Source organism: Bos taurus, chromosome 10 (assembly GCF_002263795.3).
Source record: "Bos taurus isolate L1 Dominette 01449 registration number 42190680 breed Hereford chromosome 10, ARS-UCD2.0, whole genome shotgun sequence".
Taxonomy (NCBI): Eukaryota; Metazoa; Chordata; class Mammalia; order Artiodactyla; family Bovidae; genus Bos; species Bos taurus.
In genome coordinates, this window is record NC_037337.1 from 88,490,579 (window position 1) to 88,512,714 (window position 22,136).

The 22,136-nt window shown below is 47.5% G+C and overlaps 1 protein-coding gene across 3 annotated transcripts in view; it reads right to left on the reverse strand.

Annotated features, from left to right (window-relative positions):
- The window catches only part of POMT2 (protein O-mannosyltransferase 2), a 45,276-nt gene that overhangs the window by 13,782 nt on the left and 9,358 nt on the right, over nt 1-22,136 (reverse strand). For 2 of the 3 annotated variants that reach the window (XM_005212199.5, NM_001192896.1), the window contains exons 2-9: nt 20,262-20,346; nt 14,615-14,719; nt 12,213-12,321; nt 10,469-10,577; nt 8,559-8,718; nt 6,768-6,874; nt 5,828-5,910; nt 3,750-3,859 (exon numbers count right to left, since the gene is read on the reverse strand). In XM_005212199.5, the coding sequence (XP_005212256.1) occupies nt 3,750-3,859; nt 5,828-5,910; nt 6,768-6,874; nt 8,559-8,718; nt 10,469-10,577; nt 12,213-12,321; nt 14,615-14,719; nt 20,262-20,346 (868 nt within the window). The remainder of the gene's footprint in view (nt 1-3,749; nt 3,860-5,827; nt 5,911-6,767; nt 6,875-8,558; nt 8,719-10,468; nt 10,578-12,212; nt 12,322-14,614; nt 14,720-20,261; nt 20,347-22,136) is intronic. The other variant, XM_005212200.5, reaches the window with a different exon arrangement.

Consider the following 22,136-nt stretch of genomic DNA (forward strand, 5'->3'; position numbering starts at 1 on the left):
GCAGTGTTTGCTAAGTGCGTTTCCTCCTTCCTTCAGCACTTAGAGGCATCTTCCCACAAAAGCCCTTTTGATTGGTCTCTGTGCCTCCCTGCATCCTGTCTTTCAAGTTCCAGCCTCCTTGAGGCAGGAAACATGACAACACAGTGTAACACAGTCTACAGCACACAAAGAGGATTTAGTGCATTTTAAAAAGTCATCAAGACCATGCCTCAAACTCTCTACATGAAAAATTCAGGCTATTATGTTTTCTAGAATGTGGCCAAATGAAATGGAAGAAGCTCTATTAATATCTTGTCCTAGAAGCCTGAAATTTTAGCCACAGCCATTTTGTATATACTAATTTTTAAAAATGGCGCGTGTGTGTGTGTGCCCATGCACACGTATGTAATGCTGCGATTAATCGACCAGCAAAAATCTTGGGAACCCCAATAACAAAAGAATAGTTAACATGATAGAATGTCCACAGGAAAGAATATTACACAGAAAACATTTCAGGGCATTTTTTTTTTACCAGCACAGGAAAAGGCTTATAAAATTGCTGCTGTTGGAAAGGGCTACCATCTATTGCCAGGCCCTGTGTTAAGCACTGGGCACATCTCATCTCTAGGCTGTGGGTACGATGGCTACCCTCACCTTACTTACAAGGAAACTGAGGTTAAGCAATTCCACTCAAGGTCACACAGCCTGTCAGCTAGAGAGACAGGATTCAAACCTGGCCAGCTAATCCAAAGCTCCCAGGATGGACTACATACATACAATCGTGTCAAGCATGCAAACAAGCACATAAACACCCAGAAGCAACAGAAATAAACACCTCTCTCTTACAACGTGAGTTTTAATAACTCCAGTTGGATAAAACATGACATTTACTTCAAAAGTGATTTGGAATTAGCATATGGGGAAAAATTATGCATATATTATGGTTGCTTTGTTTCAGTGGCTCTTGCTTTCTCAGAAAAAATTAGGGACAACAGTATTAAGAACATACAAGAAGTTAAAAGTTTGGCAGCCATAGAGAAATTAAGTTCAAACTCTGAAACAATAGCCCATACATCTACTTCACCCAACCTGAATTTACTCAAGGATGTTATGGTTTTGTGGTGCTCATAGGGGCACTCTGTGTTGTTTTTTTACAAAAATCATTATTATTAAAATTCCTATTAGAAAAGTCATTTATTTATTATGAATGTAAGTCCATGACCTCTTTTTCCCACTGAAACATTTATTTTTACAATGAAGTTTTTTTTATAATATGAGGTCTCCTAGGAACATAGGTATCCTATTACAATAGAATGTTGTACATCAATCTACATGGATAAACACTGGTCCTCAGATCATGTCTAACTTTTTTTAAAATACTTTAAAAATCAAGACCCAGAGTTGTTGACAAGACATTGACCTACAGGGCAGGGAGGGCTACTAGAGGTTATTAAGTCCAATCCCCCAGTTTACTGATGGAGACACAGGTGAGGAAGGCTCAGAGACTCAGTCAGTGACAAAGTCAGACTCTCTATCCCTTGGCCCACATGCTCGCTGGAGAACTCTCACGACTTCATGTCTCCACCCATGGGCCTCAGGTGGGCAGCACTAGGACCAGCTTCATAGGGCCTTCAGAACACAGCTCTTTGCACAGTATGAGTGAGTGAGTGTTAGTTGCTCGGTTGTATCCGACTCTTTTGCGACCCCATGGGCTGCAGCCTGCCAAGGCTCCTCTGTCCATGGGATTCTCCAGGCCAGAATACTGGAATGGATTGCCATTCCCTTCTCCAGGGGATCTTCCCAACCCAGGGGTTGAACTCAGATCTCCTGCACTGCAGGCATATTTTTTACTACCTGAGCCACCAGGGAAGTCACAGTATAGAGGTTCCCAGTCACCACATCTGTTACTACATGACATCAGTAGCAAGGTATCACCACAGAAGGGCAAATTGTATGTTAGACTCCTCTGTAGAGCTTAAAACTGAAACAAAAATACACAAGGCATGGGCTCCATCCCAGACTGATTAAGCAAGAATCTCAGAATTTTTTAAAAGCTCTCCAGTGGATTTTATGAAAAAAGCGCAGTCAGGGCTGAAAACCACTGCCCTAGAGACAAGCAGAGAGCCCAGAATGGGAAACTGATACCAAAACCCAATACTCTGGGTCAACTTTCTAGTAAATAAGGAAATAATAAAACACTTTGAGATGCAACAGTTTCTCACAGAGTAACGATTTCGCCCATTTTGCAGGAAGAGAAATTGCACTTCAAGTTTCTCAGGACAGCAGCCAGCCCTGCAGCCCCCGCCTCCCTCCCTCTCCTCAGGTCACCCATCTGAGAGCTCGACCCTGACCACGCCACAGAAGCCTCCTGGTCAAGTTGCCAGGCCTCCCACACTGCCCTGCCCAGGCCTCCTTTTCCGCGGTCTCTGCAGCACCTGAACTGCCAGCGTCTCCTGCCCCCGGAGACGCTGCCAGGCCCTCCCCTTCTCCTCCAGCCTCCCCGTCCACTCCCTCCTTCTCAGCTGCTTCCCCAGTGCCACTCTGAGCGCCTTTAACGCTGCTTTACACGCTGCCCTCCCCTCTGCACACCCCTTCAGGGCAATGTCACTGTGTCACTAACACCTGTATGCTACACACTCATGTCTCCTTCCTGAGACAGGCCCCAGGCCTAGAAAACACACCACAAACTCGTCTCCCAAGCCACGCTTCCTCCTCCCTTTCTGATTACAGTGAACCAGCATCATCACACATGCACCTTGACCTCCTGACCCCCAGACTACAGACCTGATATGGCTCACCCGACATGTGTCAGTCTCTGGGCCCTGAATCACTCCCCACCTCTCCCTGAGGACTGTTCACCATCCTTTGTTATGACTATTGCCTCTGGTCTGCTCCTCCTTCCAATCCATCACACTCCTGCTAGAGATGTCTTTCTAAACTAGCAACCTAATTGCATCTTATCTCTTAATAAGTTTCTCAATAAGTTTTCTCCCCAGTGTCAGCAGAACAAAATTAAATCTATTGGAGGCCTCTTCACTAGCCGGTCCCACCAACCTCTCTAACACCCTCCTCCCTCTCAGGCACTGTCCCCACAGCCACACCGACCACCCTGTCACGTGGACACGGACAGTGTCCCTCGCTCGTTCAGATGATACTCATGGCTAACACTTCAATGAGCACTTCACATGGATCATCTCCCTCAATCCTCACAACCTTAGAGATGGAGGGAAGTACCATTTATTTTCCCTAATTTAAAGATGACCCATGGAAGCACAGAAAGGTTAAGGAATTTGTTCAAAGTCACACTCTTGTGGAACCAGGATTCAAACTCAGATACACTAGTCTGGTTCCCAGTTCTGGGTTTATAACCTGTATGCTCTGCTCGTCATCCACTCTGTGCCGGCCACCGAGCCAGGCACCCAAGCCTCCCAGGAGCCAGCAGCTGCACAGCAAGGAGACAGGAGGAAGGAAGCGCTCCCAGCTCAATTACCACACAGGCTCATCAAGGGTGCCAAGAACACCACCCACACTAGACACACCTGACCCAGGACCAGGAAGAGGCGGGACGTGGTGGTCAGAGGGGAAGTCCCCAGTGGCAGCCTGGGACGCTAGAGCTAGCCAGGGAAAAGAGAAAAGGGTACAGGAGGGGGCAGGGTGTTTCCAGCAGGGGAAAGAGTACGGGACAGGACGGGAGGCAAAAAGAGAAGGGCGGGCTTGGACACGGCAATCAGCGCGGCGGCCGCGGTGCGAGTGCACAGAGGGCCACTGACCTGCTGCTGGCGGGCGCCGACACCCTCGGGGTAGAAGTGCCTGTGCGAGTGGAGGTAGCCGATGGCCATCCGCAGGTTCTTCACAGTGATCACGGAGCCGTAGGCCAGGTCTGGGAGGAGGAGGGCAGCAGATGGTGTGAGCTGGCCCACGGTGGATGCGGCCCCTGACTGGGCTGGGGGCGGCTCTGAAGCCACAGGACCCACCAACCCTCTAACAGACTCCACTGGGCCCAGGACTGCGGAAAGCAAGACACGCAGCTGCCTCCTCACCCCAAGGGAGTCACCTCAAGGGGGAGGTCACCACAGTCTCACCTGCACCCTCCCTGCCCCTCCCCACTCCAAAGCACTTCAGAAGAGGCTGGGTTTCACAATGCTATTATCAAAGCACTGTTTGTAACAGCAAAGACCAGAAACAACTTGTCCTTTAGTCAAGGTCTACTATATACATTCCATGGGATAAACAAGGAGAAAGTATTTATGTCTTCATCTCGAATGTTCTCCAAGATATAATGTTAAGACAGACAGGCTGTTAAGATAGACTTTTCACTGCATATCATTTTGTGCCTTTTGAATCTACCACATGCAGTAGTTGCTCAATGGTATTTTGGGTTTTTTATCTGAATTTAAGGGAAAAAACCCACAGTAAACAGCTTACCCGAGAGCATCCATCCCTCCCACCACAGGCCCTGGGTTATGTGGAAGAAGCCTCTTCGCTCAGGACTGCCCCTCCTCTCCATGCTCTGCAAGGCGGCTGCCCACCCATCCCCACTCCAGGGAAACAGGTCTCCCTGCACCTGAGCTGGGCACTCCTGTCCTCCTCTGTTCATTCATTTTGATCAAAACAATGAATTACACAGGGGATGCAAAGGTGGAGGAGGCCTGGCTGTGGACCTAGCAGAGACCAGTCTTGACGACGATGACCTCACACAGTGACCAGCATAGGACGATGTGCCCATGTTCCAGCAAAGGTGTGACAACGTGTGACATGGTGGGAGCCCAGCGAAGGGAGGAATAAATTCTTGCCCAAAGGGTGAGAAGAGGATGGTTTAATGAAGAGAGCATAACTGAACTGGGCCTTTTAAATGGCAAGTAGCAATTTGATAACCCCGCAGCATCATCCTTCCAAGGCCTCATGCTGGCCAGCACACACAGCCCCGCACGCTGCTGGCCATGGCTGCGTCTTGATTAGGCTGTCTCCCTCCTCAACCCCACACTCCTTCTTGGACTGCTCCTGCAAAGCCCTTCCCCGGCACTCCCCAGTGACCTGACCTCTCCCTGTCCTCTTCTCTTTCTACAGCTTCTTCTCAGACCACAGCCAACGCCCAGCATCAACTGTCCCTTTTCAAAGGACTCCTTTGAAAACCTCAGCTAAGAGCCCACAGGCCCCGCTGCGTGGGTTTCCTCAAGCTTCTCAAAGCCAACGTGGAACCCAACGTCTACCTTTCCAAGCCAATTTTTACCTGCTTTCCTATTTCTCATTCCTTCCACAGTCTGGGTGGGCCCACTGTGTTCCAGGCCCTGGAGAGACCACAGGACATTGTCCATGACTCCAGGAAGCAATCTCCTGGGCCCAACCTATCTCATTCTGTGTGCCTCTTTTCCCTGCCCCCTGACCCCCTACAGAAGTGATCTCTTACACCTTTGATCCCCAGAGCTCTGCACTCCCTCTTAATATACTGAGCTCACATAGCCACATCACGTAGAGATCCTACTCCAGGCCCCATAGCCTCCAACATGGCTAACATGCGCTCAACTACTCTCTGTGAACAGGACACTCTGGTGGGAACTGACCATTAGCCCCAAAGGGCTCAATCCCCCGCCCCCAGGTTCCCTCTGTTACCTTCCCATAGCCATATCGGACAAGCCGTCTTCTGATCAAAAAGTTCACTGCTCAGGACGCCCTCCTCTGTACTTTCTGTGTCCCTGTTCACCCTCATGAGTGCTCAGACCAGATTTAACTGGATCTTTCTCCCACTCTGCCATCTAAAGTAACTCAGGCTATCATATCGTCTTTTCCAATCCAACTCCCAGGAATCCCTCCTGCCCTTCTCTCTTTGTAAAGGCCGAGAGACACTCACGTTCGGGGATGGACGCGTTGTGAAGGTTGTTTCCTGAAAGCCGGGCCTGGAAGGCAGAACTGAAGAAGCCATCACCGGGACCGCTGCGGGGGAGGGCGGAGCGGAAGGGAGCAGTTAAAGGAGTGAAAATACGATTTCCCAGGAGCCCTGGGAAGAGCTCTGAGTGGATGGTTTAAAAGACATACAAGGGAGTGGTGGGCTCCCCAGGTGGTGCAGTGGTAAAGAATCCTCCCACCAGTGCAGGAGATGGGGGTTCAATCCCTGGGTTGGGAAAATCCCCTGAAGAAGGAAATGGCATACCACTCCAGTATTCTTGTCTGGGAAATCCCACGGACTGAGGAGCCTAGCGGGCTACTGTCCATGGGGCCACAAAAGGGCCAGACACGACTGAGCAGCGAAGCACACACGCACAGGGGAGTGGCAGTGCGGTGCAGTGGGCAGACACAGGGACGGCGTCAGAGACACTGGGTCCAACTGCAGCTCCCCTGCTAGTTAGGCGAGCTCTGTAAGGTACCTGGCCTCGTTTAGTCTCAACGTCTCATTTACAAATCGGGGACTTTAAAAAATCAAAAGAACTGTTGTGACTAAATGAGATAATGTATACAAAACACTGAGCACAGTTCTGACACAGTTCCTACCGTCTAAATGGGAGCTGCTGGTGTCCTTGTTATTATTACCCTCACTCCAACTGTACGTGCTCATGGTCCCCCATCCCTGTTAGCACAAGGGGACTATTTTTAGGGACAAGAGGCAGTTTGGCTACAAAGGCCTTCTCTTCTTCCTTCAGGCCAGGGTACCCATAAGACAGAACCCAGAGGAAACCAACCCTGGGTCCCCTTCGGGTCATCCCAACCACAGACCTAGGAAATCACGCAGCTCCTCCATGGGCTTAGAGACAGAGAAGGACAGAAGCGAGACACTGGCAAGGCTCTGGCGGTACCTTTTGTTCAGCACCATGAAGTGGACAGCGTAGGTGGCAATGTAGAGAGCCAGTGGCAGCACTATGAGGCACAGGATGCGAGCGGTCAGGTGTTTTCCCAAGGTCACCTGCAAACAGAGTCAGTACCAGCACTGGGCAGAGGAGGCTTCACTATGCCTTATGCCTGATGTGTGTGTTATTTCTAAGTTTTTACATGTAAGTCATTGGAGAAGGAAATGGCAACCCACTCCAGTATTCTTGCCTGGAAAATTCCACGGACAGAGGAACCGGGTGAGCTGCAGTCCATGGGGTCACAAAGAATCAGCCACAACTGAGCACATCAGCCCATATGTAAGTCATAATCAGAAACAACTGAAAAACTAATGGCCATCAAGAGAAAAAGGTATGTGGAAACCCTAAGCCTTCTTATAACACCCAACCAACCAAGCACTGCCAGGGCTGACGCTGGCCAGCCCTCCGCTGCCTGTCCACATGCTCACCCAGGGCCTGGGCTGCCCCCAGGCAGCTGACAAGGCGTGACCTGCATCCTCAGCATCATCACTCCCCACTTCCTCTCCCTCCCAATCACACTGACACCCAGCACTTTCCCTATGCTTCTTGCACTGCACTGGCCTCACCCACCACGTGAACATGAATAAATGCTCCTGATCTTCACTTTGGGCCTCAGCTTTCCCCCAGAAGCCTTCCTGGAATGCCTGAGCCTGGGCTTGCACCCTCCTCTGTGCTCTCACTGCACCTGTTGGCTGGAACATGACTTATATTTTTCTTTTCATTCTTATTTCTCTGTCTCCATTGTCTCTAGAGGGCAGGAATCTTGTTTTATTCATCTGCATGTTCTGGGTCTCACACTCACTGGATGGTCTGTCTATATTTTCTAAATGAACTTGTTGGGACTTAGGGCCAGAGGTGATGGAGAGGTGTTACAGCAGAGCAGTAGGTGTGGAGTCAGCCTCTCCTTTCTGAATCCTAGATCTACCTTTCACTACTTGTATGACCTTGGGAACAATATCACCTCTCTAGGTCTGTTTCCCTCATTTATCAAGAGGGTGATAACTACCTGCCTCACAGGACTGTTATGAGGAGGAAATGAGATAATAAAGGTAAAGCATTTTCCATAATGCAGGACACAGAGTCAGCTCTTAATAAATAATACTGTAATAAACTGTAAGGCCCTTACTGGCCTCCAAGTCTGGAGACTCTGGGTCAGGAAGAGAAAACTGTAAGTTCAGAAAGTCAGCCCACTGAGTTTACACAGTCCCATGCAGTCAGTGTCTGCCATACACGTGGCTGAACCCAGTGGAACAGGATCCCTTTGGATCATTTGTTGTTGTTCAGTCACTCAGTCATGTCCGACTCTTAGCAACCCCGTGAACTACAGCACACCAGGCTTCCCTGTCCTTTACCATCTCCTGGAGCTTGCTCAAACCCATGTGCATTGAGTCGGTGATGTCATCCAACCATCTCACCCTCTGTTGCCCCCCTTCTCCTCTTGCCCTCAGTCTTTCCCAGCATCAGGGTTTCTTCCAATGAGTCATTTGTAGAGCATTTAAAAAACAATGCAGGAATGAAAGCCAAAAGAGAACCCCAAGGATGTCAGTCCATCCTCTCCGTTTCTCCCTGTCCAGCCGCTGGTCATGGCCCATCCCCTGCTGCCCTGCGCCCTCCAGAGGGCAGCTGGATCCAGCCTACCTGGGGCCCGGAACACAGCCATTCTGCCCCCTGCAGCAGAAATGGAGAAATGCTGCTGGCTCTAGGAAGCAAAGACGTTTCTACAAGCGCTTGGGTTCTTACCATTGAAAGACTGAGGTCTCCAAACAGGTGCCAAAGGTCTGAAAGGGTGTTCCACCCCACTTGCAGGATGATGAAGAGGCCAACAAACTTGACCCCCAGAGCGCCAGCCAGATTAACGCCGGTCAGGCTGAGCCAGAACCACCAGGGGGCAGAGAAGGGCCTGAAAACCAACAAGACACAGAGTTCAGCTTGGTGGCTGGAACCAAACTCAATAGCAAGTGCAGCGCGGGGAGGGGCAGAGGTCCCCGGACTCTGAGAGGCTGCCCTGTGGCCTTTCTCGTGAGGGCTCCCAACCTCAGGGACCACACATGGCGCCGAGGTGGATGTGGTCTGTGAAACCCCTGAGACTGCGGGAGCAACGTGTGAGAGCACGATTCTTCTGGGGAGGAGGGTCATGGCAGCCCTGGCTAAGTAAGTAAGGGGCGTCAAATAAGCAAGAGCTTATTCTTCAGTGGTGACCAATCAAGTGGAAGAAAAAGGAAAATCCAGAGTAGCCCACTGGATTCAGGTGGACTGTCCCCTGTAAAAGCCAGCTATTATTGAGTGTTACTACGTGTTAGGCACTGTTCTGAGCACTTTACTAGTGCGTGCAAGGGGGCTCAGTCATTCAGTCGTGTCTGACTCTTTGTGACCCCAATGGGCTGTAGCTTGCCAGGCTCCTCTGTCCATGGGATTTTTCCAGCAAGCATACTGGAGTGGGTTGCAATTTCCTCCTCCAAGGGATCTTCCCAACCCAGGGATGGAGCCCGCATCTCCTGCATTGGCAGGTGGATTCTTTACCACTGAGCCACCAGGGAAGCCCCATGGAAACCCCATTACCACACCCTGTATTAACCCTTTAACTTTCACTACAACCTCATGGAGACAGAGCCTGTCATCAGCCTCTTCTTCCAGACGAGGACTCGAGGTACAGAGAGGTCATGAAACAGCCACCAGCAGTGGAGCACGGTGCTAAGCCAGGCAGTCGGTTCCAAGGTCTACTGTATTAGAGCACTTAGTGCTCAGAGCTGCAGACCCCCAGGTTCCCCACCCTCACCCCCACCAGAGCAAATGCGCCTTAACAGTCAAGATCTATGTGTTCCTGAACCCTAAGCTCTGGGCACAATACCTGGCACATAGTATGTAATCAAGAAATGGCAGGTGGGAGGGCATATGGTGCAGGCAGAAGATAAACCAAACCCAGAGAGAGCTCGAAGTCATGGCCTGGCTGCCGTGAAATCAGGTTGCTTCTGGAAAAGCCTTGGCAGAGCCAGCTGTTTTGGTTTGGATGCAATGACCTACTCTACTCTCTTAGAGGCAAAGGATGATCTGGAAAGGACTCTTCTGGAAGAAGACCAGGCCCTCCAGAGCAGCTTTAGGACTGACCAGGGCCTGCAGGGATTCTCTTGATCCATGTGGGCCCTTCAAGCCAACCTCTGTGTACATCATTCCCATCCTTGGGTCAGGACTGAGGGCAGGGAGACAAACAGTTCCCAGGCAACACCTAGTCTGGTGCCCTCCCCTCTAGGACAGAGCACATGAAGAATTAAGTTGTCCTGGGATCTCCTAACCAGCACTGGTGCTCAGGAGTGGCTAGCTGGTGGGGTGGGGGAAGGCATTAGGACTCCTTCATAAAGTAACATAAACCCCCACCCAAATCCACCCTTGTAAAAATAACAAGGCTCTTGAAAAAGACAACTGATATTTTCCTAGTCTTAGGAAAGCAAAAATAAAAGTATAGAAAACTTCTGTAAATCTATTTTTATGATCTAAAATGGGCAATCTAAAATATTTTTTTAAAGTATAGTTGCCTGAAATTCAGTTTCAAGACAAGTCCTCTAGGCACTGTACCCACCCCAACCCTGGACGTTATAGAAATTCTAGAGCTGCCACAGCTTCTGACACCCCCTCCCAGAGATGGTGTTGCTGACCTGTTGGCACAGGAGTTGTACTTGACCATGCTCAGCATGGCAGCCATGATGAAGAACATCAAGATGGGGTCAAGGAGGATGTACTGGGACAGAGTGAGGCATCCTGTGTCTGAAAAACATGAGCTCAGTGGTCAAAAAGTGGAATCAGAGACAGGCCCCCCTGAGAACAAAACACCCCAGCATTAAGAAACAGTTCCCCTTGGGCTTAACTGCATGTAAGCGTTTGTGCAGTCAAGATTAGATAGGCAAGTGAGTCAACTGGAAAGCAGAAGGACACAGCTTTGGGGTACACCAAAGCCCAGTGATATGAAAGAGCATCTCACACTTTCAGGCCATTGACCCCAGAAGGGATCGTGTCATTCATTCAGACAGAGTGATCCTGAAACAAGGGCTCTTGCTAACTGCCACCATCCAAAGTTCTGCCATCATGCTTACACAGCCACAAACTACATATACCCAGGATAGAATCTTAACCATTTCACATGAAGTCTGTGTTGGGAGTTGACTCTCCATGCAGGTGCTGAAGTGATTTTCTTAAACAAAACTTCATTATATCATGGCCTGGCTTAAGTCTTTCAATGTCTTCCCATCTCACTCAGACTAACAAACTCCTCGAGATGGCCATGGTCTCCCTACCCGTCCAGCCTCCTTTGCTCCCGTGCTCTGCTCTGGGCTCAGTGTCTTGCTGTTCTCTGAACCTCCCAAGGGCTGCCTCGCACCAGGACCACAGTACACGCTGTCCCCGCAGATATCTGCTCAAGGCCGCCTCCTCAGGGGGCTCTTCACTGACCACCCTACCTAAAACAGAATCACCCTGTATTACTCTATTTCTTACCCTATCCCATTTTCTATGTTGTACTTACTCTTTAAAATGTTAAACTTACTAATTTACTTATTTGTCATCTGCCCCACTAGTAAGCAAGCTCCATGATAGTCCTATCTCATCAGCATAACCTCTGAGGCCAAGAAAGTGGCTTAGCACAAAGTAGATGCTTGAAAGTAGTTGTTGAATGAAAAATGAATAAATGAACTACTGAGGAGGGAAATCAAAGACCCAAGGAAAAAGCCACCAGTCCTCTAGAGGGAGATTCTATAATCTTGCAACCTTATCTGTCAGGGCAAAGTCAGAATCACCCCTAAAGTAACCATCTAAACTGGTTTAGACTTCTTTAAATGTTAAGCTCAATGAGATCATGAATTCACTCTCATATGAGCCAGGCTAGCAACAGGATCAATTTCTACAGACCAACTCTCAATTATCCATGTGAGGATTATCCACAGAAATAATTTAAATTTCTATTTTGTTTTCCTCTGTCACCCAGCTGCCTCGGAGGCATATGCCCTTGCATTCAGGTGAAATTAGTTTAAGGAATGCAAACTAATCTTGCAAACTAATACTAGTTGAATTAGAACTGTAAGCCTCCTTCAAACACACACATACACACAAGCACACATACATGTATTATGCATTCCAAACTCAAATGCAGATAACTTAGAGATAATCTATTCCTTGGGATTACCCATACTCTCTCACACCTCCAATACTATAAAGGCTTGCTACATACAAGTACTCATATATGTAAGTATCACTAGTGAGTAGAAGGAAATCTGGAATACATTTACCCAATCCTAAGGTTACTTCAGAACTAGGCCCACAGACAAGGATCTTCAAGTGCATTGATTTCTAGCTACATTCATAGAGTGGCAGTCAATTTCTCAAGAAACGTGGTCTAGGACAACTTACCAAAGGTGAGGAGGGCGGCCGTGAGCAGCGCTGCTGAGAGAGACCGGGACAGCTCCAGCACGGTGAGGTAGGCCAAGGGGATGAGCATGGAGCCGAGGAATGCACAGAACTAGGGAAGGACAGGAAAGCAGTCAAGGGACCAACTAAGCAAAGCATCAGGGACCTACCTGACTTGGTACAAACTGGTCTTTTGAGACGGAGGGCCCTGATGACGGATGGCATGACATGATGACTTTGAATACATTTAAATATGAAAGGGTAGTGTAACAGTGAAGTATCAAATCAAGCAACATTTACGTTTTCATTGAGCACCAACTTGTGCACTGACATGAAATCAGCGAAGTTCAGCCAGGGAGGTGTGGGGAGGAGGGCACACTGGTTTTAAGTGGGAGACTCTGGGATTGGACCAACCCATCATTGCTAGTTGTGACCTTGACAAAGTCGTATCTCTGTATCTCAGCCTCCCCTTCTGTGAAAAATAAACACTCCTACCTCAGAGGACGTACTTTTTAATTTTTATTTATCTGTTTAGTTTTGGCTGCACTGGGTCTGCGTTGCTGTGTGTGGGCTCTCTCTAGTTGCGGTGTGCAGGCTGCTCCTTGTGGTGGCTTCTCTCATTGCAGAACATGGGCTCTAGGTGCGTGGGCTTCAGTAGTCGTGGTGCACGGGCTTGGCTGCCCCGTGGCATGTGGAATCTTCCTGGAGCAGGGACTGAACCCATCTACTGCATTGGCAGGCAGATTCTTAACCACTGGACCACCAGGGGAGCCCCAGGGCTTACTTTTTAGATTAAATGAGCTAAAGTTTATTACCACACAGAAAGTTCTTGATAGACGCTAGCTTCTGTTACAAAAACCGGTGTAAGGAGAGAAATAGCTCTCAAGATATTTTAATATTTTAGAGAATTCTAATGCTGTTTCTGCTTTTTCTCCCTTGGTCCTTTTATCCAATCACACCAGGAACCACTCTTTAATCTAAAGGTTGTATTTTGATTTTACAAAAAAGACAGCTTGATGGTTTAGCATCTGGACAGTTGTTTTTCGGTTTGTTTTGTTTTTAACCACCAGTGTTCTCTCTAGTCCCCTACCATATCCATCAAAAGTAATCAGACAAACCCAAAGGAATGGAAATTCTCACATTTGGGTTGTCACTTTTTGTTAGCAGAAAGCAATGTGCCCTGGTGTGAAAGGCAACAGGCTGTTATATTTGGTCTTCTCACTTCCATAGCAAGATCGTAGTCAGGCTGATATCCAATTCTGTATGCTCGGTGGTGATCAAACATCATTAAGAAGACACAGAATCACTCAAGAGTGATGAACTTGAGGGTAGTAGACAGTCCTTGTTTAAAACAGTATGATATGACTGCACAAGCAAGCCAAAGACTAGAGCCCAAATAATCACATGACCTTTATCTAAACTGCTTTGAACTCCCTGAGGGAAGGGATTTGCAAATGCAACCCGCTCTGAGAGTTCCACACTGGAGGATGTTTCCCGTAGGTCCAATTTAGCTCTAGGTATGGGGTGCCCTGGAGAAGGAAATGGCAACCCACTCCAGTATTCTTGCCTAGAGAATCCTGTGGAAGGAGGAGCCTGGTGGGCTGCTGTTCATGGGGTCGCACAGAGTCGGACACGACTGAAGTGACTTAGCATGCATGCATGCACTGGAGAAGGAAGTGGCAACCCACTCCAGTATTCTTGCCTGGAGAATCCCAGGGACGAAGGAGCCTGGTGGGCTGCAGTCTATGGGGTCACACAGAGTCAGATTCGACTGAAGCGACTTAACAGCAGCAGCAGCAGCAGCATGGGGTATCCAGACACTTGGGTCTTTAGGCCCTGCCATGTTCTGTCAGGGCTGGTGCTGGAACTCAGGGCACAGTGGGACTGGGCAAACATACACTTCCTTTAAAAGACTAGAAAACCTGTGTGTGCCTGAAATCTTCATGGGGAAAAGAGGGAAGAACCTGGTCACGGGGGGTGGGGGTGCTAACGTGTCAATAAAGGCCTCAGAGGGAGGCAGTACTGCAGCAGTTGTGGCCACAGAGGAAGGACATGTAGCCTGCCAATGTGCTGAGGCCCACATTAGGGCCGCAGCAGCCTCCTGGTCGCCTGAGTCCTGGGCTGCCCTCTGATCTGAAACCTGATGCCGCTCATGGGCAGGGTAACAGGTGACAGGCTGGGCCTGCTCCCACCTGTGTCATCCCCGTATTACCTATGTTCTCTCTAGCTCTTCTTACTCACCGCAGCTCTGAATCTTGACTACAGGGCATGGGTCCAATCACCCCCTCCTCCCCAAAGTCCCTTTTCCTAGACCTGCCACCACTTGAGGGCTTCTGACTGTTAACATTTCTGACTGAGTGTGGCCCCAGAGTTCAGGCAGCCAACTGCAAGTCAGGAAGCCTTACTCCTCTCATTCCCATGTAGCTGTGATGCTCATAGTTGTCCCCAGGCTTCTGGAACAAAAAGGTGCCATCGTACCCGCTCAGGTAGCCAGCCAGACCAATCAGCATCTGAGTAGAGAGGCAGAACATAAAGATGAGAGGCCTCGGAGAGAAGACTCCGTCTCTTCCACACTCCCCTCCCAGCTGCACCCAGACCTTGGCTTCCCCGACAACCGTCCACAGGAGGAGCCCCCAGCAGTGGGGGAGCTGCTCTCCGGCAGCTGCTGCAGAGCAAAGACTCTTTTGTTTACAGAGCTCACGGCTTGAAACAAATCCTCTCCTGTGTTAAGGCCAAGTCCTTGGGTACAGTGAAGACTGAGTACTTAAAAAGAAAATAATCATAGTGTGAAGGGTAGGGCTAGTGAGGGGCTTCCTCATTCAGCCTTTTTTCACTTGCTGTGAAGTAAAACACGACAGCTCATGGACGGAGGCTGTGGGTAGGGGCTGATTCCTGGGAGACTGCACCACTGAAAGGAAAATGAGGCTCCAAGTCAGGATGAGGAGCAAGGAAAGAGGCCAAGTGGCTACACACCAGGCATAGAGAGAAGGGGAGAAAATGGGGAGGAGAACGCAGATGGATGCACCTCCTCGGAGCGGAAGGGAAAAGTCCTGGTGGAAACTAAGCCAGAAGGCCAGGGACTGGTTTCTCCTACTGCCAGTCTTCCAAAGGGAGGCCACCCTGGAACACCCCCAAACTGAACACATCAACTGCAAACTAAGCCTGTGAGTTGTGAATCCCTCAAAACGCTTGAGAGGATCAGCCTCTTCATTTCTCTTTCCTTGACCATCAATAGTGTAAAACTTGCTTTTTCACACATATAATTAGAAGCAGCTAAAACCTAAGAACTGTCAGCAGATACCAAGCGTTGGTAACAGCCCCAGGCTGCTTGGGCCCAAGCCCTGCGCTCGAGCTGGGCTGTGTGGAGGGAAAGCCTTGCCCAGCAACGCTGCTTCTGGGGGCTCAGATATGGACCACTAACTCACTTTTTTCTCTAAGTAGTTCTAAACAGAGTCACTCTCCATAGTTCCATGTCAAGACATAGAAACCAAAACTCAGCAGTAAATTAATATAAATCCTTATTTAAAAAAAAAAGAAGAATCCAAAAGTCCAGAAGTTATATTTAATGTCAATTAATTTAATATAAAGTAATATAAGGTATTGAGAAGACAGAGCCATCTGAATACCCAGATGAACTTAAACTGAGAAGTGACAACCAAATGAATGTTCCTTCCCACCTGGGATCTCAGAGGACAAGCCCACCTGGTGCATAAATTCCCAGACAGCTGGGCTGGTGGCATAGCAGGAGGAAATGTACAGGTGACTGGATCTCAGTGCCTCCCATATGAGGTCTCTAATTGGGGACAGTACTTAGTACTCTCTGAACTACAAGTAATAAAGCCTTCCTCGCAGATGACTGTAAGGCTCAGAGCAGATGCCAAAGGTGAAACACCTGGTACTCTGCCTAGCAATGAACAAGCACTCAAAATTCAGTACCCTCTCAGTTCCCATAAGGGTAAAAGTAGTCCTGAGGGGATTTCCAGGTGGCCCAGTGGTAAAGAATCCGCCTGCCAACGCAGGAGACACAGGTTCGATCTCTGGTCCGGGAAGATCCCATATGCCATGGAGCAACTAGGCCCATGAGCCACAACTACTGAGCCTGTGCTCTAGAGCCTGGGAACCACAACTACTAAAGTCCACAAGCCCTAGAGCCAGCACGCCACAACAAGAGGAGCCCTGCAACGAGAAGCCTGCACACTGTGATGAAGAGTAGCCCCCGCTGGCTGCAACTAGAGAAGAGCCTGAGCAGCAACAAAGATCTAGCAGTCAAAAATAACAAATTAAATTAGAAATTTAACAAGTGAAATAAAACTTAAAAAAAGCGCGTGTGTTAGTCACTCAGTCATGTCTGACTCTTTGCAACCCCATGGACTGTTGCCCACCAGGATCCTCTGTCCATGGGATTCTCCAGGCAAGAATACTGGAGTGGGTTGCCATTCCCTTCTCCAGGGGCTCTTTCCAACCCAGAGATCAAACCTGGGTCTCCTGCACTGCAGGCAGATTCTTTACCATCTGAGCCATCAGGGAAGCCCACTCTGCTAATTTTCTAACTCAAGAACTCATTCAAATCAGTATGAATAAGAGGAATTCACTAGAAAAAAATGCTGTCATAAAAATACAAAACACTAATGGCTAATAAACATACAAAAAAAATTTTCAGTCTAATTTAGGAAGACATGCAAATGGAAACACTTATATACCATTTTTTACTTTCAAATTAGCAAAGTTTTGGCAGTGTGATCCCACCAGTGCTAGCAATGAGGTGAGGGAAGCAAGTGCCCTCATACACTGTTGGTGGGAGTACATATATTATCACATTTTGCAGGATAACTTAACAATGTCTAACTCAAATCTAAATGTGCACATCCTTCGCCTCTTCAGTTCAGCTGCTGAGGCTCTTTTAGCCACACCTGCACAACTATGAAAAGACAAATGTACAAGGAAGTTCACTGCATGGTCTTTTGTAATGACTCAAAACTGAAGTAACGTAAATACCCACCAGTAGAAGGGAGGCAAAATAATTTATGGCTTACGTGTATAATGGAATATTATATATCCACTAAAAAGAACGGGGTACATTTTATATGCTGATGTGGAAAAAAGGTAAGATATATTTAAAACACAAGTTGCTCAATTTTAGTCTGTTTCTATTTGCATACATAATGTGCTGTTCCTGTGTACTAATATATACACATGAATAAATGTATACCCCCTTGTATTTGTATAAAGTTTCTGAGAGGATATAGGAGAAAATGTTAATAAAGGTGGCTCTGGTGGCCTCTGAGGAATAGAAATGTGAGAGAAGGTAGCTTTTGACCTTTTATTTCCTTCTATACAAATCAAATTTCTTGCTATGTGCAGGCATTTTTATTTATTTTAAAGCACCCACTTCCCTGGAGCCCCGGCACTCGGGGCTGGGGCCAGTGTGAAGCAGCAGGCATTGGCCTCAGTACTATAGGAGAAAACTTCCTAGTCACCACTTCAAGGGTTTTTTTGTTTTTTTTTTTTTTTATGTGAACCATTTTTTTAAAAGTCTTTATTGAATTTTTTACAATATTATTTCTGTTTTATAGTTTGGCTTTTTGGCCTTGAGGGCATGTGGATCTTAGCTCCCTGACCAGGGGCTCAACCTGCACCCTCTGCATTGAAAGGTGAAGTCAACCACTGGACCACCAGCTCCCATGGGGCTTTCTGATTCTTTGACTAGCTTGGCTTCAGAACCTATGGAAGCTGCTTTGCGCATCAGTCTTTCAAGCAGGTAGAACACAAGCAGACGGACTGCACTCCCTGGTGGCAGCCTTACAAAGAAGCCTCCCATTTCTCCCTTCACACAGGAACCATATGGGAGGAAGGGAGGGCTTCCGCAAAAACAACGCTGCCACTGTTCTCATTGCGCTGAGCACTCAGTTCAGTTCAGTTCAGTTCAGTCGCTCAGTTGTGTCCAACTCTTTGCGACCCCATGAATTGCTGAGCACTAGTGAACTCCAAAACCGGACAGGCACTCTCCAGATGCAAGACAGGGCTGGGTTTCCTGTGAAAAATCTCTGCGGAGCTGGTTCCCAGGCTGGACCAATGCAAATATTCAGTAGGTTCTGTGGCTTAAGTCTACAGTGGTAATGGATGTACTTGCCCCAGTACTGGGGCGAGGCAAGTTAGGGAGGCAGCTGTATGATAGTTAAGACAGCAGACTGTAAGCCAGGCTGAACCTGGACTCTACCACTTACTGGCTATACTCCCTATGGCAAACCACTTATGGCTCTGAGTCCCACTTTCCCCTTCTGTAAAATGAGGATAGAACAGTACCTACTGCATAAGGTTGTTCTGAGCATTATGTAAGTTAATGCATCTACAGTGACTAAAAGAGACTGTTCAACTGCTGCTCTCTTATTGTTGTTATAAAGGAGACAAAAAGAAGCGTAACATTGTTTGCTTCTTCTCTGGGTTTGGAGCTAATTTTGAAATAGGTCACCTACCTCATTTTCCTCTCCTCTCCTGAAACCTGCAGGGCCTTCTTCCTGGTCCCCACCCCATGCTTTGGTGCCTGCCCCTAAGCCCACCTGTCACAAATCACCACCCATGCCGCCTCTCACCCCCTGCCTTCAGCTCCAAGTACTCCACACTCCAAGAACACTTCATACCAGGCCAATTCCTGTCCCCTTGGTACCAAAAATCTCAGCCTCCAGTTAGGAAGAAAGGACTGAGTGAACACCCAGGCTAATCCATTAGTCTTCTTAGGAGTGTTTGTTTCTCGGAGAGTAAGATGAATTCTGATTGGTGGAATTTCTAATTGGAAGCCATGTGAAAGGAAGAGGCCAAGCAACATGCTGCGAGCAGGGAGGGGAAAAGAGTTCCCTGCCCTTGTAGACAATCAGCTCCCCTAACTACTTCTGCAACAGATTCTTTCCCTCTATTTCTTTTTTCTTCCTTTTTTCAAATAAGATAAAATTCATGTAACATAAACCAGGCTTCCCGGGTGGTTCAGTGGTAAAGAATTCACTGGCCAAGTGGGAGGCATGTGTTCAATCCCTGGGTGGGAAAGATCCCCTGGAGAAGGAAATGGCAACCCATTCCAGTATTCTTGCCTGGGAAATCCATGGACAGAGGAGCCTGGCAGGCTACATGGGGTCGAAAAGAGTCAGACACACCTGGGCGACTAACCAGCAGCAGCAGTGCGTACCATAAAATTCACCATTTTAAAGTGTGCAATTCACACAGGTATACCTGTGGTGGATTCATTTCGATATTTGGCAAAACAAATACAATATTGTAAAGTTTAAAAATAAAATCAAATTTAAAAAAAAATAAAGTGTGCAATTCAGTGGCTTTTAGTTTATTCACAGGTTGTGTGACCATCACCACTACCCAACTCCAGACTATTTCATCACCCCAAAAAGAAGCTCCACACCCATTTTCAGTCACCACCCAACCTTCCTTCCCCTTGTTATTGTTGTTGTTTAATCACTAAGTCACGTCCAACTCTTTTGCTACCCCATGGACTGTAGCCCACAAGGCTCCTCTGTCCATGGGATTTTCCAGGCAAGAATACTGGAGTGGGGTGCCATTTCCTTCTGCAGGGGATCTTTCCCACCCAGGGACCAAACCCAGGTCTCCTGCATTGCAGGCAGATTCTTTACCACTGAGCCACCAGGGAAGCCCTGGCAACTATTAATGTAAATTTCTCCACAGATTTGCCAATTCTGGATATTTCATATAAATGAAATCATATAATATGTGGCCTTTTATGTCTGACTTCTTCCATTTAACATAATGTTTACAAGATTAATTCATGTTGCAACATGTGTCAATACTTCTTTCTTTTCATGGCTCCATAATATTCCATCTTATATAGAATACCACATTTTGTATCCACCCTTCAGTTGATGGATTCTAACTCCATTTCTGAGCCCAGAGAACTCCTAAAAATACCAAATGTTTCCATGAAAACAGCTGTTCTGGGATGTCAGAGTGTTCTTTCTATAAGCCCACGAATTAAACCCCAACCTAAGACTGGGCTCCAACCCTTAGCAGACTGCAGTCCACCACACTGCTCACCTTTCCCAGAGGTGGGTGCACATCAAAGAAGAAGGTGCGATTGATATAGTAACTTCCCATTTTTCCAAAGTGAGTCTCATCCCAACTAAAAAGAAAACAGAAAGAGAAATGAAATTCTTAACATCATCATACAACCCAAATAGCCTTAATACAGCATGGTTAAATTTACCAAATTAAAACCAAAGGCTACAAGTTTCAAGCAATTAATGAGAAAATCTGGATTTAAAAAAAGTGCTTATAATGCAAGTAGTTTGAGGAAACAAGACATCAAGCTGGTCCTTAACCTGCATTTAGACAGAAGATAAAGGCTAGCAAATACCAACCTGTCATCATAAATTTAAGTTAAATCTATACTTATTCTGTATCTTGAGTTTCTATTTATTTTAAAAAAGCAAAGAGTTTTCTATACTATAAAAAGTTTTGCAATAAGTTTTCTTCCAAGTCTGCTAACTTCTAACCCCAAGACTACTAAAAACTACGTTATTCTTGCTGTTACAAACTACACTGTGGGCTGCAGTCTGATTTTGCTCCCAACCTTGTGATAATTAACCTCTGACTGTGAACTCTGATCTTGCTATAATAATGGACATGAGTTTGAGCAAGCTCTGGGAGTTGGTGATGGACAAGGAAGCCTGGCATGCTGTAGTCCATGGGGTCACAAAGAGTTGGACATGACTGAGCCACTGAACTGAACTTTTTATAAAAAGTAAGAGCTTTCTCACTAAGTTAACAATCAATCTAAAGCCCATCCTCATTATTTACTTGAAAATTACCTTGCAGGGAAAGAAGTGATTCTAACACATTAGCTTTTAAACACAACGTAAAAATCCTATTCTACAAAACCACAGTAAGCCTTTCACCCCACTACATGCAGGCTTTACAGTGGCAGGCCAGTTATCCAGCAGACCTGGCCCTTGGTGTGTGTCAGTCTCTCCCTGCAGCTCAGAGGAGCAGTTGCTTTCCAGTGACTATCCATCCCCAGGTCAGCTGCAATAAGCAGTTATCGCTGACCTACAACATGAGGGCAAAACACGCTCTTAGCAAAAATACAGGGCTCTTTTGTTTGTCTTACTCCCTGGCTCTAACAGCTAGGCAGAAGGGCAAATCTACTCCTGCATCTGCTGAGCGCAGGGCTTGACATGAAATGAGGATGGTGACCTGGTGATGTCAAACGGAGAAAATAACTTCCAAGCAGCGTGACAAACAGACTTGTAGACAAAGAGCGAGACCCGGTCCCAGCACCGCCACCCAGGGTGAGCGTGACCCTGCAAAGTCACTCACCCTCTCTGGACCTCTTTTCTCATCTCCATGAAGCAGACAAGAATAGTATCTGCCAGTCCATCTCCCAGGGAGTTATCGAGTAACACATGTGAGAGAACTCTGCAGACTGTAGTCCCACACATGCGGGGCACTATTTAAACTGTCCCAACATTTGTGGTTAGTTTCAAAGTCTGTATGGAAACATACTGATAAAGGAGTATAAGATTTTTACTTTCAAGTAAAACTAGTAGTAATATTCACACTTCCTCTTGGCTTCCACTGCATGTTTGTGGTGGGAGATAGTCCTCCCAGGCTCTCTCGGGTTCCTACAGACCTTGCAGGATATGCCAAGAATGCAAGGTCCTGATAGCTCTTTACTCAGGCCATTTCTCTGGGTTATGCTTCCAGCAACCTAAAGACACAGAATCTCCCTCTAGGACAGAAAGCAGTCTGGTTTACTGCTTATTATAAAACAGCGGATTCCCCAAGCTCCATACACCTTGGCTGTGATGCAACCCACTGCATGTGCAGGCATTCATCCAGGCCCAGGGCATCACATGGGACACTAGGGGCAAGCGGAGCTGATGCCAACATACTGATGCCCATCCTGCTTGC